The 19,480-nt window shown below is 41.4% G+C and overlaps 1 protein-coding gene across 1 annotated transcript; it reads right to left on the bottom strand.

Annotated features, from left to right (window-relative positions):
* Positions 1 to 240: 240 nt before the first annotated feature.
* Positions 241 to 19,411, bottom strand: SPAG7 (sperm associated antigen 7). Its single transcript, XM_044671766.1, has 7 exons — positions 19,137 to 19,411; positions 2,259 to 2,326; positions 1,945 to 2,033; positions 1,458 to 1,542; positions 1,235 to 1,324; positions 967 to 1,123; positions 241 to 751 (listed from the first exon to the last, which is right to left on the bottom strand). The coding sequence occupies exons 1-7, from the start codon at positions 19,219 to 19,221 to the stop codon at positions 642 to 644; spliced, it is 684 nt and encodes a 227-aa protein (XP_044527701.1). The 5' UTR covers positions 19,222 to 19,411; the 3' UTR covers positions 241 to 641.
* Positions 19,412 to 19,480: the final 69 nt, after the last annotated feature.

The following is a 19,480-nucleotide window of genomic DNA, read 5'->3' on the forward strand; positions in this document are numbered from 1 at the left end:
CTAACCCCACAGTTGACCATGGACAAGCCAACTTTATATCTCTGGATCTCAAGTTTTCTCATCTGTTGAATAAGGGAATACAAGGATTTTTTTTTTTCAGCTCTAAAAATTCTAATTCTAGGGTCTGCCCCTGCCCCCAAAGCAAACATCCTTGTTCCAAGGTCCATGCCTTTCTTCCCATTCAAGTCATTTCCAGCAAGGATTTAGATATCTAGTTTGTCCCATGCACAAACCAGCACATGAGGTCAAACAGTGTTTATTGAGCATAAAGTTACTCTTAGCCTTGAGGGAGGAGAAATACTCCCAGGAGAAGGGAGGATAATATAGATTAAATACCCACTCTTACATTCTGTCACACATCTTTTAGAGAAATTGAAAGGAGGTTCACTCAGCCACCCCATATCCCCAACATTAAAAAAAAATCTAAAACCACTCAGACCATATCACCCTAGGAGAGCCTCCATACCCATCTCTCCATCCTAATGGCTCTATTGGGGTCAGAGGTCAACCCCTGACATAGTCATCAGAAGTCAAGACAAGGTGTTGTTGTAGTGCCTGAAACTTCATCCATGTCCCCGCTTCCCCTTTTCAAAGCCACAGGGGGTCGGGTTGTAAGGGGAGGAGATGGAAAGACAAAGGGCCTAGGAGTTGGGAGTCCCCTCCTCTCCACTTTGACGAAGGCGTTTCTTGGCACGGATCTCATTCATGGCCTCCTCAATGGAGCGTGTGTCCCTCTTATTGGCTACTGGAACTAGGAATAGGAGCAAAGGAGGGATGTGAGGGGCCTAAGAATTTTCTTAGTCTTCAGCTTTCCATCCTACCACCATTACCCTTAAAGACCAAGGCATCTAGAGCTCCATTTCTCCCTTAAGTCCAAATATCCTTCCTCTTCCCCTTATTTTTCCCTCACTTCACCCCCTCTACCTCTGTCCACCTATGGCATGGCAGTGCTCCCCAACTCCTTACCACAGCCATAGGTCTTGTTGGCCTGTAACATATGGGCAGCATCCTTGGCTGCCCCTTTTCCAATGAGGTGACTGTATTTGTCTTTGTAGTCACTCACAGGACTCACAACAGCAGGGCCCTGCTGGGCAGCCTCTTCCTCTTGCCATTGGGCTAGCTCCTAAAGGGGAGAATAGGAGGAAGTAGAATTTGGGGTTAAAGGTTTAGATACCTGTCCCCTATTAAAATAGAGGGTGGGAGAACCCAGAATCAGGAGAGGTATGTATTCTACCTTCAGCCTCCGTTTTTCCTCTGCCTGCTGTGGATCCCACTCCTCCCCACGGCGGTATGAATCAAGCTCTTCATCGGAGGGCGCGAACTCCTTGGCAGTGAAGAAAATTACATATCAGGGTCCTATTGGTTCCACCTTGATCCAAATGGGTCTGTCCCCTGACCCCCTTGGGAAAGGGATTAGACTGGAGAGTTAGGAGAAAAAAGGAGGATGTATCTCTCACCTTCTTAAAGATCATGACATATCGACATTCATCATCCTCCCCAAAGGAAAAAGATGTCAGGCCAGCCACCTCCACAACATCATGTCTGGGGTGAGGAACAGAGGAAGAGTGAGTGTGCATGGAAAGGTAAGAGAAGCAGAGGGTCCAGGAGGGTTTGTGACCCCCTCCTAAAGGACTCTCTATCCCCCTGCTACTTCCCACCATTACCCTAATCTTTAATAATAATCACAATAAAAGTCTTACATTTACAGACAATTTCACTATTTACATTCATCTCATACACCTGTCATTTGATGCTTACAACTTTGGTAATTTTTCAAATGAAGAAACTGAAAGTCAGAAAATTAAAGGGCCTTGTCCTTGGTCACAAAGGTAAGTGACTTGAACCAGGCATTCTGAGTCAGAACCTAATCCTCTTATTATGACTACTTCCCCACGTGTCCTGCCCCCCCTTCTCCACCTCCACCCCTAATCTCCCTTCACTCACAATATACTCCTCTCAATCTTGTTCATTGGCTGGAATTTTCTCTTGGTCTGACCACTGTCCTGGATGAAATCTGACACCTCTTTCTCCATCTTGGGAAGAAGTAGAAAGAGAGAAGCCATAAGATGGGGGTGCCCCTCTCCTCTCCCATCCTACTGTACTCAGATGGAACAAGCTACACTTTCATGTCTCCTAGCTCTCTTCATATCCAATGTTCTTTAAGCTTCTTCCTCTCCTAGAAAATCCACCCAACCTCCCAATTCTGCACCTTTAGGAGTGTCCTCAAATTTACTTTCTCTCCCTCTTGCCACACTTACCCGCTTTCGAAATTCTACTTTCTGACGCTTCTCTTGCTCTTGCAGTTTCTTTAGGCAAGCAGCCTGTTCTAGAAGTGAGAAAGGAAGTCGTGGGCAATCAATCAACAAGCACTTACCAACTAACTGTGTTAGGTACTAGGGTTTCAAAGATAAAAGTAAAATAATCCCTGCCCATAAGGAGCTAACATTCTATAGGGAGTGACAACATGTACATGTATAGAGATATATGCAAAACAGATACAAAATGATTTGGAGGAAAGGCTTCATGTAGACGGTGGGTACTTGAGCTGAGCACTATTTCAAGAGAAATATTACTCTTTGTAAAAATAAATTTTTATTTATATTTTTTCGTTTTTATACCAACTAAATTTCCCTCTGCGTCCCTGTTTCAACCCTCTCTCAGGTTATCCCATATAATGAATATTTTTTAAAGAAAAAAGAGGAAAAAGAAAAAAGTAAGCAAAATCAACAAATACATTTTAAAAAAAAACTAATAATGTTGTTCCTCCCTCTACCCTGTTCTCCACCTCTGTAAAGAAGTGGGGAAAACTGTCTTCTCCTGTCTTCTTTTGGGGTTATTCTTGTCCTTCTTATTTATTTTTAAATTCTTACTATCTATCTTAGAACTGATACTAAGATACAAGGAAAAGAGCAGTAAGGGCTAGGCAATTGGAGTTAAGTGACTTGCCCAGGTTCACACAGCTAAGAAGTGTCTGAGACCAGATTTGAACCCAGGACCTGCCATCTCCAAGCCTGACACTATCTACTAAGCCATTTAGGTGCCCCAATATTTACTTCTGATTGGAGAGAGAGGGGTGGAAAGGGGAGAGAGAGAAAGTGTGTCCATGTTTGTGGTTGTTCTTTGCATTTACATTGTATTCATAATATTTTTTTTTTGGTTTGTTGAACTTGCTTTACTCTGCATCAGTTCAGGTAAATCTTTCTATGTTTCTCTATATTTGTCACATTTGTCCTTTCTCATAGCACTATAATATTCCATTACATACATATAACTTGTTGAACAATTCTCTAATCTATGGGCATCTATCAGTATTCTGAAAGGCAGATAAAGAAAGGTATGGTGTGCTCTAGGGATGCAAACAGGCAGGAAATGGCATATGGTGTAGGAAAAGTACAGGAAGGCCAGTATGGCTGGACTATAATATTCATGGAGGGGAATGTTATATAATGAGATAAGAAAAGTAGATTGTAAAGAGCTCTGATTGCCAGAAAGGCTCACCAAGGCTCAAGGGGATACCCCCTTTGGGGGAAAAAGGGAAAAGAAAATCAATAGTATCTAGAGAAGGGCAGTCAGGTCATGCTGTATGAGGATAATTTGAAGAAACTGGAGAAATCTAGAGAAGAGAAACTTATCAGGGAACATTAGAGCTGTCTTTAAAAATAAGGGCTAGGCTTGTTATGCTTGACCCAGGAAGGCCCAAAGAGAAAAGCTGCAAAAAAACAGATTCAGATTTGATGACAGGAAAAATTTCTTAATTATTAAAGCTGTCCAAAAGGGTAGTGTGGGCTCCCTCTCACAGAGGTTTTTAAGCAAGGGTTGAGTAACTATTTGTTATATTTTAGAGAGTCTTGTTCTGGTAAGGGATCGAACCCACAGCCTCTGCCATCTTGTGTTCTGGGACTTTCAGGGTGAAGTCTCTGATTCCATGTTTTAGGGCAGGGATTAGTTAAGGATTATGGATAGATTTCAAGAGTTGGATGGAGAAAAGATGAGATTTTTGTTTTCACTAACTGAAAGGTAGCATTTCATTAATTATGAATGTAGGTGACAGACATTATTTTTGAGAAGTCTTCAACAGTCTGCCAAAGGGGTCCATGACACCAAAAATAACTAAGAATCTCTATTTTAGGGAAAGGTTATCCATCTGACAAAAATATGATTCATGTTCATCCACCACTGGAAAATCAACAAATATTTATTAAATACCTACTCTGTACTAGGGAAGCTATGTGTGAGGAAGGCAAAGCAACATCCCCCTGCCTTTCAGGTGCTTATATTCTACTAGGGAGGATAGAGTACAATTAAGTAAATACAAGCTAATTTAGGAAGGAAAAGGGAAGGAGGTCTGAAGGAGGTGGCAGCTCAGTTAAGCCTGGAAGGAAATAAGGCTTCTGAGAGGCCAAGACAAGGAAAGGGTCCATTCAACAGCTTATGCAAATGCACATATAAGAGAGAATAGGGAACAGCCAAGAATCTAGTCTGGCTGTATATAATGGATAAAGAAGCCTAATATAAATAGGGCTAGGAGGATGGAGATATAAACACTTCAGATCTATAGCAGTATCATGAAAAGATAAGAGATCTGAGTTCAAATTCCACCTCTATGCACTGAGAGAACACTGGATCTCAATCAAGTTCCTTTCCATCTCCAGGCCTCAGTTTCTTAAAACTATAAAATGAAGAGATTCAACCAGTGTAAGAAGGAAAATTTAAGTATTTATAGATATATAGATATATATTAAAATGTGTGGCCGCCAGGAATCAACAATTTAGGTTGATTCTGTAATTAAATCAGACCCAAGTCAGCATCGGGTTGAAGAGTTTATTTACAGTCTGGTAGGTAAAAGGTAGGAATAAAGAGAAAAAGGAAGAGGCTAGTCCAGGCCAAAGGCCTGGACGGAGAGAGAAGAAGGTTATAAAGCTTAATAATGAAGCTGTAAGCCACAAGGCCCAACAGCCAGATAGGCAGAGTTTAGAATTGGCCCAGCAAGGCCAAGGAAGTCAGCCTAACTTACCCACGTGACAATATAGAGCGTAAGCGTTTGGTGGTCTCAGGAGATGCTTCTTCTTCCAGTTGGAGACGGCAACTCCCCCACAGGAAGTTCACTAACTTACTTAAAGAGATAGTGTCTTTCATCACTTCCTGTGGTCCACCTCTAATTCAAATGGACAAATGGCAGTTTCTACATTGATTTGGACTGCCCAAAGGGCAGTCCCTTATTCTTGATTTGTTACTTATTGTCACGTGTGGGTAACTCATCTCCCCTCCCCACTAAGGGAGGTGAGAGTGACATCATTAGCACGCCTAGGTTGAGTAGATTTTTGACTATTAATGGGCTCGAGCTAATTCTATTTACACACCAGAAAGTATTATCTAAGGTCCCTTCCAACTTTAAGGATATATTCTTATGACTTTAAGTCATTTCAGTTTTCTTATCTATAAAATGAAGACAATACTACACTTAATGCACAAAGTTGTTTGTATATAACGTGCTTTTATTATTATTATTACTTTGGGCCTGGATCTGTGATTCCATTGGTATATAAGGACCTCCCAAGGAAACTTAATTCACCAATGCCAATTGACACCTGTTCTGCAATTTAAAGTCTTTTTTTTTTTTTTAAACCCTTACAGCTTCTGTCTTAGTATCAGTTCTAAGACAAAAGAGTGATAAAGGCTAGGCAATTAGGGTTTAGTGACTTGCCCAGGGTTATACAGCTAAGAAGTGTCTGAAGTCAAATTTGAACCCAAGTCCTTCTGACTCCTGGTCTGGCATTTTATCCACTGTGCTACCTAGCAATCCCTGAAATTTAAAGCCTTAAAAGAGTTGCCTGAGGCACTGAGAAGTTCAGGACCTCATATAGCCAAGAGGGGACTGACCCAGATGACCCCAAGGCCATCTCTTCACTCCTCATTATTATATCATATAGGAAGCACCTACAATCCACAATATTACATGCTAAGTACATTAGAGAAGTAAAAACAAAAATGCCATTACCAACTTTGGGGAAATCAGTCAGCTTTTGGGGTCTCTGTTTTCTCATCTTTAAAATGCCAGGATTGGACAAGATAACCTTTCAGGGCCCTTAACAATTCTAAATCCATGATTGTGTGAACTCTGAGGATTAGGAAAATTCCCACTGAGGAGATGACATTTGAACCGGTTGGGTAGGAATTCAATAGGGGGAAGTATGTGTATGTGTTTAGGAAACACAGCTTGAGAAGAACCCAAGAGTGGGAAAGTATGAGGTATATATGGGGTCCAGTAAGTAGTCCAATTTGGTTAAAGTTATGGTAAGGAAAATCTGGGGCTTTGAATGTCAGGGTCAGTGTTCCTCATTGATAAAAGAGAACCCCTAAGGGTTTTCTGAGCATAAGAATGACATCAGATAAGTGAAAAGTATATAACAATCACATAGTTGAACTTCACTACATGTAAGGCACTGTGTTATAAACTTGTGATAGAAAGAAGAGAAATTTAAGGCAACTAATTGGCACAGCGAATAGAGCACAGGACTTGCAAATCTGGATGGCCAGAGTTCAAATCTTGCCTCAGATATTTAGTAACTGTGTATCTGTTTCAGGGTCCTGATCTATAATATCAGGATAGAAAGCGTATTCCCCTCCCAGGTTTGTTATAAGTTCAAAATGAGATAGTATTTGTAAAGTGCTATGCATATCTTTTAGTGCTAAATAAATGTTGTTGTTATTTTATTATTATAATACACAGTTCCTGTCCTCAAAGATCTCACAATCTATTTGGATAAATCTTCTGGGAGAAAGTATCCCCTGTGATCTCTAAGGAGTCAGCTTGTCATTGTATCTTCTTTTTTTTTGAGAAGAATCCTGAGTACAGAGGTCTAAGAAGGAAATTAAACAGGACAAAAGAAAGAATTACTAGATACTTGGCTCCCCTGCTACCTATTTTCTTCTCTAGCATCCTAAATGTGTGTTCCACAAGGCTCTGTTTCTCTCTGCTTTTTTCAGTACATAAGTTTCAACTTTCACTCCAGAAGAGTCTAAATCCAGGAGTCAGGAGTCTTAGGTTCTAGTCCTGGCTCTGTCACTAACTAGATGTGTAATTTTGGACAAACAATTATTCAATAAGCATTTATTAAGAGCCCGTGTGTGCCAGGTTTAAATACAAAAACTTAGATATAAGGAATGAAACAATCCCTCGTATATTCTATTTTTAAAAAACCCTTACTTTCTGTCTCAGTATCAATTTTAAGACATCAGAGAAGCAAGGGCTAGGCAACTAGGGTTAAGTGACTTGCCCAGTGTCACACAGCTAGGAAGTATATGAGGCCAAATTTGAACCCAGATCCTCCCAACTCTAGGCCTGGCTCTCTATCCACTAAGCCACCTAGCTGCCCCGACATATTCTATTGTGAGCAACATGTGAGTGAGTATATATGTTTACATGTGTGTATATGTACACACATACACACATATAAAAGTAATAAATAACAAAAAATATAAAAAGTAATAAATACAAAAATATAAAAGTAATACATACAAAATAGTTAGGGAGAAAGGACACTATTATTGGGGGAATGGGAAATCTGAAAAGACTTCATGTAGAAAGTGATACTTTAGCTTCATCTTAAAGGATGAAAAGAGTTTCATGACAGTGAAGGATAGTACATGTAGTAGTACATTCTATGCAAAAACATGGACAAGATCAATTTGGGTGGATCACACAGAACAGAAAGAGAAGTAAATATACAATGAGGCTGGAAAGACAGATTAGAGCCACATTGTGAAAGGCTTTAAAAACTAAACAGAGGAGTTTATATTTAATTCAAAAGACAACAGAGAGTCACTGGGGTTGGAGAGCAAGGGACAATGAAATCCTGACCTAAGGTGGCAGCTGTGAGTAGACAGATGGATCCAAACTTGAGAGGTTATAAGACTAGAAACTACCAAAGTTTAGCAAACTTTTTTGAGGTAAAATTAAGAATTGAGCAAAACACCAAGATTGAATACTGGTGCCTTTGGCATAAATAGAGAAGTTTAGAAGAGAGATGATTTCTCTTTTGGTCAGGTTGAGTTTGAGATGCCATTAGGCCACCCAGCTTGAAAGGTACAAGTTTTCTTCCTACTCTGAGCAAAGCCTCTTCTTCTTTCTCTGTAAAACAAAGAGGTGGGCCCTGCAGTGGTTCCCAAACTTTTTTTGGCCTACTGCCCCCTTTCCAGAAAAAATATTACTTAGCCCCCTGGAAATTAATTTCTTTTTAATTTTAATTTTAATAGCAATTAATAGAAAAGATAAATGCACCTGTGGCCATCACCACTTTCCTGTATTGCTGCAGCACCCACCAGGGGATGGTGGCGCCCACTTTGGGAATCATTGGAAGGATAAAGTCTCCTCTAGCTCTGCAGTCCCATATTTTCAGTGGCTAGAATTAATCGGTTCCAGGAAAACATGACTTTAGGGGAAACCTTAGTATTCTGTGGAACAGTTAGTTCTATAAGGAACAATGTTGTAAGTTTAGAGAACAGTAATCAGGTCAGTGTGGCTGAAACTAACAAAGTATTTATTAAAAATCTACTATGTGCCAGGCACTGTGCAAGACTGAGAAGAGAGCTTCTAATGTCTAGTTAAGGAAAGCTGTATTTTATCCTAGAGGTAAGAAGAAGTTGCAGAAAATAAGTAACATGTTAGAATTGTGTGTGCACTTTAGGAAAATACTTTAGCAATAGCACAGAAGATATATCTAAGAAGATGTATCTGGATGCCAGGAGTCCAATTAGGAGGCTATTATAATTAGTCCAGATAAGAAATGAGGAGGATCCAAATAAGAGTGGTGGCCAGATGGTTAGAGGATGGACTCCAAGTATGTTCTGAAAGTAGAATCAACAAAATTTGGACAAGGGGGTAGGAAAAGAGAGAGAGAGAGAATAAAGCCAAGAAACTGAATCTCAGTGACTAGATGGTGGTGCCAATTAAATCTGGGGGCTATTTCAAAAGTTTAAGTGAGAGATGATGAGGTTCTTAACTAAGGCAGTAACAATGTGAATAGAGTCATGGGGTGAATACATGAGACCTTGTGTAGATAATAAATGTTTGGATATGCAACCTGAAGTCAAAGGAAGAGTCAAAGATACTTATTACAAGATTTCAAAGTTTGAGGGAAGGTTTAGGGAAGAAAAATCAATTCAATTTGGGGGTGTGCTGATTTTAAAGGGGCAGTTGGACATTCATATGTCCAGGAGAGGCAACCGGAGATGAAGATTAGGCCTGGATTCATGGATCAAGGAGTCATATGCATGGGAGTAGGTTAAATCACCAAAGAGGAGAGAATAGAGAAAAAAAATAGTCCATGACAGAGTCTGAGGGATACCTATTTGTAGAATACAGGACATGGATGATGATGATGATGATGATGATACAGGAAAGGAGTAAACAGATAAGAGGAAACCCAAAGGCAGAATGGTGCCACAAAAGTCAAAGGAATGCTAAGAACTGAGATATAGTGGTTATCTTCAGAAAAGTCAGGTGAATGGTGGAGCCTACAGGGAGAATGCAGGGGTTATTAAGCACAATAGCTTGAATGAAAGGCAGTGTCAAAAGGAGGATTTCTTTAAAGAAATCAGAAAGCACTTACACATTTGTTTGCAGATAGCAGAAAAGGAGCCAGTAAGTGAGGGTAAGATAAAAGAGCAAAATTGATTGATGGAGCAAGCTCCTAGAGAAAACAGGAGGGACTGGGATAAAGGACAGAGAACAGTTGGCTTTGGAAAGGAAAGGGCCACCTCTTCTTCCAAGACTGGAGCCAGCAGAGGAGAAAAAGGGGCACAATATAGACCTGATTCAAGGCGGGTAGGGGGAGAGGCCCTAATGAAAAGTTTCTATTTTCTCTGGTCAAGGGATGACATAGGGGAGAAAAAGGGTAAGAATAAAAGGAGCACCCTGGGAGGAGTTCAGAATAGTAAACTGGAAGGTGTGGGGAGCCCAGAAGGTACTTCCTGGATGAGGATTGGCCAGCCCAGCAGCTAGGGGGACTTAGGAGTGTCCAATCCAGTACTGCCTGGCTCAGGATCCTTCCACTCCAGACTACTGTCAGTAAGAACTAGCTGGTTGACTGCATGCCCCAGGGGTAAAGGAAAGCTCACCACAAACATACAGTGGGTACAGCTTCCCAGATGAAAGGTCTCAAAAGGCCACAAACCAGGACAAGGGGAACTGAGCAGCCCTAGAAGTCAGGGAAGGGAAGGGCAAAGGTGTCACTGATAGGCCGTTGAGCGTCGGCGGCGGCCAATAGGAGTCATAGGGAGCAAAGGGCGGGGAAAGCAGAACTCAATTCAAATGGACGGACCTAAGGAGAGAGCCAATAGGGTTGCTCCATTCCTGGACAGGCAGATCCTAAAAAGGAAAAGAAGAACGGGCTGATGGTTCCCTTAGTCAGAAGACACNGACTTTAAGTCATTTCAGTTTTCTTATCTATAAAATGAAGACAATACTACACTTAATGCACAAAGTTGTTTGTATATAACGTGCTTTTATTATTATTATTACTTTGGGCCTGGATCTGTGATTCCATTGGTATATAAGGACCTCCCAAGGAAACTTAATTCACCAATGCCAATTGACACCTGTTCTGCAATTTAAAGTCTTTTTTTTTTTTTTAAACCCTTACAGCTTCTGTCTTAGTATCAGTTCTAAGACAAAAGAGTGATAAAGGCTAGGCAATTAGGGTTTAGTGACTTGCCCAGGGTTATACAGCTAAGAAGTGTCTGAAGTCAAATTTGAACCCAAGTCCTTCTGACTCCTGGTCTGGCATTTTATCCACTGTGCTACCTAGCAATCCCTGAAATTTAAAGCCTTAAAAGAGTTGCCTGAGGCACTGAGAAGTTCAGGACCTCATATAGCCAAGAGGGGACTGACCCAGATGACCCCAAGGCCATCTCTTCACTCCTCATTATTATATCATATAGGAAGCACCTACAATCCACAATATTACATGCTAAGTACATTAGAGAAGTAAAAACAAAAATGCCATTACCAACTTTGGGGAAATCAGTCAGCTTTTGGGGTCTCTGTTTTCTCATCTTTAAAATGCCAGGATTGGACAAGATAACCTTTCAGGGCCCTTAACAATTCTAAATCCATGATTGTGTGAACTCTGAGGATTAGGAAAATTCCCACTGAGGAGATGACATTTGAACCGGTTGGGTAGGAATTCAATAGGGGGAAGTATGTGTATGTGTTTAGGAAACACAGCTTGAGAAGAACCCAAGAGTGGGAAAGTATGAGGTATATATGGGGTCCAGTAAGTAGTCCAATTTGGTTAAAGTTATGGTAAGGAAAATCTGGGGCTTTGAATGTCAGGGTCAGTGTTCCTCATTGATAAAAGAGAACCCCTAAGGGTTTTCTGAGCATAAGAATGACATCAGATAAGTGAAAAGTATATAACAATCACATAGTTGAACTTCACTACATGTAAGGCACTGTGTTATAAACTTGTGATAGAAAGAAGAGAAATTTAAGGCAACTAATTGGCACAGCGAATAGAGCACAGGACTTGCAAATCTGGATGGCCAGAGTTCAAATCTTGCCTCAGATATTTAGTAACTGTGTATCTGTTTCAGGGTCCTGATCTATAATATCAGGATAGAAAGCGTATTCCCCTCCCAGGTTTGTTATAAGTTCAAAATGAGATAGTATTTGTAAAGTGCTATGCATATCTTTTAGTGCTAAATAAATGTTGTTGTTATTTTATTATTATAATACACAGTTCCTGTCCTCAAAGATCTCACAATCTATTTGGATAAATCTTCTGGGAGAAAGTATCCCCTGTGATCTCTAAGGAGTCAGCTTGTCATTGTATCTTCTTTTTTTTTGAGAAGAATCCTGAGTACAGAGGTCTAAGAAGGAAATTAAACAGGACAAAAGAAAGAATTACTAGATACTTGGCTCCCCTGCTACCTATTTTCTTCTCTAGCATCCTAAATGTGTGTTCCACAAGGCTCTGTTTCTCTCTGCTTTTTTCAGTACATAAGTTTCAACTTTCACTCCAGAAGAGTCTAAATCCAGGAGTCAGGAGTCTTAGGTTCTAGTCCTGGCTCTGTCACTAACTAGATGTGTAATTTTGGACAAACAATTATTCAATAAGCATTTATTAAGAGCCCGTGTGTGCCAGGTTTAAATACAAAAACTTAGATATAAGGAATGAAACAATCCCTCGTATATTCTATTTTTAAAAAACCCTTACTTTCTGTCTCAGTATCAATTTTAAGACATCAGAGAAGCAAGGGCTAGGCAACTAGGGTTAAGTGACTTGCCCAGTGTCACACAGCTAGGAAGTATATGAGGCCAAATTTGAACCCAGATCCTCCCAACTCTAGGCCTGGCTCTCTATCCACTAAGCCACCTAGCTGCCCCGACATATTCTATTGTGAGCAACATGTGAGTGAGTATATATGTTTACATGTGTGTATATGTACACACATATAAAAGTAATAAATAACAAAAAATATAAAAAGTAATAAATACAAAAATATAAAAGTAATACATACAAAATAGTTAGGGAGAAAGGACACTATTATTGGGGGAATGGGAAATCTGAAAAGACTTCATGTAGAAAGTGATACTTTAGCTTCATCTTAAAGGATGAAAAGAGTTTCATGACAGTGAAGGATAGTACATGTAGTAGTACATTCTATGCAAAAACATGGACAAGATCAATTTGGGTGGATCACACAGAACAGAAAGAGAAGTAAATATACAATGAGGCTGGAAAGACAGATTAGAGCCACATTGTGAAAGGCTTTAAAAACTAAACAGAGGAGTTTATATTTAATTCAAAAGACAACAGAGAGTCACTGGGGTTGGAGAGCAAGGGACAATGAAATCCTGACCTAAGGTGGCAGCTGTGAGTAGACAGATGGATCCAAACTTGAGAGGTTATAAGACTAGAAACTACCAAAGTTTAGCAAACTTTTTTGAGGTAAAATTAAGAATTGAGCAAAACACCAAGATTGAATACTGGTGCCTTTGGCATAAATAGAGAAGTTTAGAAGAGAGATGATTTCTCTTTTGGTCAGGTTGAGTTTGAGATGCCATTAGGCCACCCAGCTTGAAAGGTACAAGTTTTCTTCCTACTCTGAGCAAAGCCTCTTCTTCTTTCTCTGTAAAACAAAGAGGTGGGCCCTGCAGTGGTTCCCAAACTTTTTTTGGCCTACTGCCCCCTTTCCAGAAAAAATATTACTTAGCCCCCTGGAAATTAATTTCTTTTTAATTTTAATTTTAATAGCAATTAATAGAAAAGATAAATGCACCTGTGGCCATCACCACTTTCCTGTATTGCTGCAGCACCCACCAGGGGATGGTGGCGCCCACTTTGGGAATCATTGGAAGGATAAAGTCTCCTCTAGCTCTGCAGTCCCATATTTTCAGTGGCTAGAATTAATCGGTTCCAGGAAAACATGACTTTAGGGGAAACCTTAGTATTCTGTGGAACAGTTAGTTCTATAAGGAACAATGTTGTAAGTTTAGAGAACAGTAATCAGGTCAGTGTGGCTGAAACTAACAAAGTATTTATTAAAAATCTACTATGTGCCAGGCACTGTGCAAGACTGAGAAGAGAGCTTCTAATGTCTAGTTAAGGAAAGCTGTATTTTATCCTAGAGGTAAGAAGAAGTTGCAGAAAATAAGTAACATGTTAGAATTGTGTGTGCACTTTAGGAAAATACTTTAGCAATAGCACAGAAGATATATCTAAGAAGATGTATCTGGATGCCAGGAGTCCAATTAGGAGGCTATTATAATTAGTCCAGATAAGAAATGAGGAGGATCCAAATAAGAGTGGTGGCCAGATGGTTAGAGGATGGACTCCAAGTATGTTCTGAAAGTAGAATCAACAAAATTTGGACAAGGGGGTAGGAAAAGAGAGAGAGAGAGAATAAAGCCAAGAAACTGAATCTCAGTGACTAGATGGTGGTGCCAATTAAATCTGGGGGCTATTTCAAAAGTTTAAGTGAGAGATGATGAGGTTCTTAACTAAGGCAGTAACAATGTGAATAGAGTCATGGGGTGAATACATGAGACCTTGTGTAGATAATAAATGTTTGGATATGCAACCTGAAGTCAAAGGAAGAGTCAAAGATACTTATTACAAGATTTCAAAGTTTGAGGGAAGGTTTAGGGAAGAAAAATCAATTCAATTTGGGGGTGTGCTGATTTTAAAGGGGCAGTTGGACATTCATATGTCCAGGAGAGGCAACCGGAGATGAAGATTAGGCCTGGATTCATGGATCAAGGAGTCATATGCATGGGAGTAGGTTAAATCACCAAAGAGGAGAGAATAGAGAAAAAAAATAGTCCATGACAGAGTCTGAGGGATACCTATTTGTAGAATACAGGACATGGATGATGATGATGATGATGATGATACAGGAAAGGAGTAAACAGATAAGAGGAAACCCAAAGGCAGAATGGTGCCACAAAAGTCAAAGGAATGCTAAGAACTGAGATATAGTGGTTATCTTCAGAAAAGTCAGGTGAATGGTGGAGCCTACAGGGAGAATGCAGGGGTTATTAAGCACAATAGCTTGAATGAAAGGCAGTGTCAAAAGGAGGATTTCTTTAAAGAAATCAGAAAGCACTTACACATTTGTTTGCAGATAGCAGAAAAGGAGCCAGTAAGTGAGGGTAAGATAAAAGAGCAAAATTGATTGATGGAGCAAGCTCCTAGAGAAAACAGGAGGGACTGGGATAAAGGACAGAGAACAGTTGGCTTTGGAAAGGAAAGGGCCACCTCTTCTTCCAAGACTGGAGCCAGCAGAGGAGAAAAAGGGGCACAATATAGACCTGATTCAAGGCGGGTAGGGGGAGAGGCCCTAATGAAAAGTTTCTATTTTCTCTGGTCAAGGGATGACATAGGGGAGAAAAAGGGTAAGAATAAAAGGAGCACCCTGGGAGGAGTTCAGAATAGTAAACTGGAAGGTGTGGGGAGCCCAGAAGGTACTTCCTGGATGAGGATTGGCCAGCCCAGCAGCTAGGGGGACTTAGGAGTGTCCAATCCAGTACTGCCTGGCTCAGGATCCTTCCACTCCAGACTACTGTCAGTAAGAACTAGCTGGTTGACTGCATGCCCCAGGGGTAAAGGAAAGCTCACCACAAACATACAGTGGGTACAGCTTCCCAGATGAAAGGTCTCAAAAGGCCACAACCCAGGACAAGGGGAACTGAGCAGCCCTAGAAGTCAGGGAAGGGAAGGGCAAAGGTGTCACTGATAGGCCGTTGAGCGTCGGCGGCGGCCAATAGGAGTCATAGGGAGCAAAGGGCGGGGAAAGCAGAACTCAATTCAAATGGACGGACCTAAGGAGAGAGCCAATAGGGTTGCTCCATTCCTGGACAGGCAGATCCTAAAAAGGAAAAGAAGAACGGGCTGATGGTTCCCTTAGTCAGAAGACACTCCCAACCTTCCCTCGTGGGGGGGGTGGGGGTGGGGAGGGGGGGAGCCACATACCCCTCTCTGTTACCTCACCGTCTAGGGCGGAGGACCTGCCCTCTTCCCTCTTACTTGAACAGGAAGTCTGAATCCATTGGCCAAGAACCACCGCTTCTTTCTCGGTCTTTCCTAACTCTTTATGGTCTTTATGGACTCCCTGCTCTGCTGTCCCCAACCCAGGGTCAGTAGAGGTGGTCCTTCACTAGCCTCTCTCAATCCCCTCCCCTCCAAATCCCTCTCGATCAGTCTATCCTTCAGGCCTTAGGATTTTCCATCTTTTCCGGGCGGCATGTTCCCCCTCCTCCGCCTTTTATCTATCTGTCTACCCTTTCTCAGCCAAACTCAAAAAAGCTCCCTCCATTCATTCGCCTTTGCTTGTTCTACCCTTACTCCTCAACCTTTTTCATTCTGGGTTTTGACCTCACTCAACTTAAATGATTTTTTTAAATTGACAAATTTAGTGACATTTTCTCATCATCTTCTTGTCCCCTTTGCTGTCAAAGATAGAGCACCTGACTTGGGGTTAGGAGAAACTGATTTTGAATGTCACCTCAGACTTACTAGCTATGTTATCCTGGACAAATCACACCTTTCCTTAGCTGTAAAATGAAGGGGTTAGATTCTGGGTCCTCAAAGTTCCTTTCATCTCTAAAATCTATGATCTTTATGACCACTTCTGAGTGCTCTCTTTTGGTGACCACCAACTCCCATGAATTTAATTATTATCTTTTTGTAGATATTCCACATATCTATATATCTAACCCCTGCTCCAACCTTAAGCTTCTGTCCCATACGACCAATTTTGCCTATTGGACATTGTATAATGGATGTCCTAGAAAATTTTCAAACTTGGCATGTTCAAAACACAACTCACCTTTCCCCATCCCCAAACTCATCCTTCCAAACTTGCTCTGTTTCTGGACAGGAACCAATCTGTCTTTCTCTCAGATTCATCCTTGATCCCTTACTTTCTCTCACACACCATATCCAATCTGTTGTCAAATCTTGCCATTTCTTTTTTTTTTTTTTAAACCCTTAACTTCTGTGTATTGGCTCATAGGTGGAAGAGTGGTAAGGGTGGGCAATGGGGATCAAGTGACTTGCCCAGGGTCACACAGCTGGGAAGTATCTGAGGTCAGATTTGAACCTAGGACCTCCCATCTCTAGGCCTGACTCTCAATCCACTGAGCTACCCAGCTGCCCCCCCAAATCTTGCCATTTCTATATCTGCAATTTTTAAAAACTTGAACCTTTCCATTCACATAGCTACTATCTTAGTTCAGGTCCTCAACAGCCTCCTAACTAGAATCCTTGCCTTGAGGTTTCCCTACTCCACACAGCTGCCACAGGGATTTTTCTTAAACCCAGATTTGATCATTTCACTTTTCTGACTCAAATTCCTATGGGTTCCCTAAAATAAGTTCTGTTTAGCTTTTAAAGCCCTGGCCCCAGTCTTTCCAGCTGTACTGTATGTTATTCCTTTTCTTCTAGTCAAATCAGACAGTTAATATTATGTTCCTGGCACAATGCTAAATGCTAGAGATACAAAAAAGAGGCAACAACAGTCCTTGCCCTCAGGGAGCTCACAATTCACTGAGGGAGACAAGCAACAACAACAACAAAATACCTACAAACAAATTACATATAGGATAAATAGGAAATAATTGAAAGCACTAGAATTAAGAGGGGTTGGGAAAGGTTTCTCATAGATGATGGGATTTTAGTTGGGAATTAAAAGAAATCTAAGAAGCCTCAAGGGGGAGATGAGGAAGAAAAGCATTTCAGGCACTGGGGACAGCCAGAGAAAATGCCCAGAGCTAAGAGGTGGGAGTGTATTAAAGAACACATGGTGGGGTATAACATATAAGAAGATTGGAAAGGAGTTAGGGGAGGGGGTTGGTTTTGGAGGGCTTTGATCATCAAATGGAAGATTTTGTATTTGATATAGATGACAGAGAGCCACTGAAGTTTATTGAATAGGAAAGTGACACAGCTGGATTATCACTGTAGTAAAGTCACTTTGGAGGCTGAATGGAGAATAGACAGGCATTGGGAGATTTTTCCTAGGCATACCCAATAGCAAGCTATTGCAGTAGCCCAGGGTTGAGAAGATAAGAGTGGTGGCAGGGTCAGAAGAGAGAAAGGGTCAATTTGAAAAGATGCCTTGGGCAACAGTTGGGATATAGGAGAGGGAGGAGCAGAGGTAGTGAGTTGAAGATGGCACCTAGGTTGTGGGCCTGAAAGACTTTGAGAACAGTGGTACCCTGATAAGTAACAGACAATTTTGGAAGAGGGAAGGGTTTAGGGAAGAAAAATAATGTACTCTCTAATCCAGTCAAGATCTCTCAGAGGCTCTGCATTTGCACTAAAACTGACACCACCCCTGAAGTGCATTTTCTCCTCAAATTGAGCCTCAAAAAAATCCCTTTTCTTTGAGGAAAGTAGCCACTACTTTCTATATGACTGTTTCTGATTTTCAACTGCTAAAGCCAATCCCTCTTTAACAATTTTGTATTTTGGAATAGAGACTGGAACTGATTCCTATGGTAGGTGACTGATTCCCAGATGAGAATACTCCCTTTACCTATGTAGGCCCACACTTTTTCTGCAACTAACAGATAGTATTTATACAGTGTTTTAAGGTTTGCAGAGCACTTTATGTATGTTGTCTCCTTTGAACCACAGGAAAAGACAGTGAAGTGGATGATAAAAGTTGTTAATATTAAGATTACTTAAATTATTATATACAATTACACACAGTAAGTTATTATATTCTATTGCTTATATTATAAAATTGTTATTATTTTTTAAAACCCTTACCTTCCGCCTTAGAATTCAATACTATAATAGTACTAAGGCAGAAGAGTAGTAAAGGCTAGGAAATGGGGGTTAAGTGACTTGCCCAGGGTCACACAGTTAGGATATAATGTTATTTTTAGTGGATGAGGAAATGATGAGGAAATATTTTTGGTAGATGAGGAAACAGATGAGGAAACTGAGGTTAAGGAAACTAAAGCTGGGTCACCTAGGGTACTTGGTTGAGTCCCCTGTCCAGGGGTACCCTTTCTGTATGAGTCAGAGAATGGGTTTCTACCCAGGTGTTTCCTCCCTCCGTGGAGGGCTACCTTACCCACTCAATTCCATATAAATTACATATGCTCTTGCTTCCGATTTAGAATGGAAGCTCCTAGAAGGTGGCGTTTCTTTCTTTCTATGTCTTTGTATTCCCAGCGCCTAGCACAGTAAGGAGAACACAGGAAGCACTCAATTAAAGCTGGTTTAATTGAAATTGATTGATAGAGGCAAAGCGCGGAAGAATGGGTCCATCCACCAATTGGAGCTTGGGGCAGGGATAAAAAAGGATGGGTGTGGCCTAAATCAGAGTAACCAATCGAAGCGCGCCATTTGGGCGGGGGCAGAGACAAGCGGGTGTTTCTACTAATGGGAATCAAGGACGGCCGAAGGGAAGGCTAAGAAAAAGGAACTGGGCCTAGGAACAAGCAGGGGGCCAATTGCCGTCCTCCTTCCGCTGACTGGCAAAGCTGCAGTCCAATGGAGGATCCAAGGGGGCACTGGTGGGCCCAACAGTGGGATCTTTATAGTTAAGGGGGCGCTTAGCCGGGAGCAGGGAGTAGACTCCCGTGAGCCCGGAGCTGGGTACGCAGAGGGGTCCTTACCTCGGGCCTTGCGGCGGGTCTCCTGGTCACCGACGCTGGGCGGCTTCTCCATCGAGCTCAAGATAGAGCCCAGTAGGTCCGCCATCTTGGAAGCGACTAAGTGGGGGGCGGAACTGCCGCCTTAAAGGGAAGGGCGAGACGCCTTTAAGACTATAGACTGCCGGAGGCGAAAAAACATCCCTCCTCCCTCCTCCCCTCTCGTCTTCCCAGTTGAATTGCTCAGCCTATTAAAAGGGAAAGAGGGTCCGAAGGGAAGGTTGCCTAGGCTTCTTTTTTTTTTTTTTAAAGTATTTCTTGTAACCCTTAACTTCTGTGTATTGGCTCTTAGGTGGAAGAGTGGTAAG

The sequence above is a fragment of the Gracilinanus agilis genome, chromosome 4 (genome assembly GCF_016433145.1).
Source record: "Gracilinanus agilis isolate LMUSP501 chromosome 4, AgileGrace, whole genome shotgun sequence".
Taxonomy (NCBI): Eukaryota; Metazoa; Chordata; class Mammalia; order Didelphimorphia; family Didelphidae; genus Gracilinanus; species Gracilinanus agilis.

Excerpts from the sequence above, each read along its gene's own strand:
- SPAG7 (XM_044671766.1), bottom strand. The coding sequence starts at position 19,221 with ATGGCGGACCTACTGGGCTCTATCTTGAGCTCGATGGAGAAGCCGCCC. Across the intron at positions 1,325-1,457 it reads ATGTCATGATCTTTAAGAAG|GAGTTCGCGCCCTCCGATGA; the intron begins GTGAGAGATACA and ends TTCACTGCCAAG. Across the intron at positions 752-966 it reads CAACAAGACCTATGGCTGTG|TTCCAGTAGCCAATAAGAGG; the intron begins GTAAGGAGTTGG and ends TCCTATTCCTAG.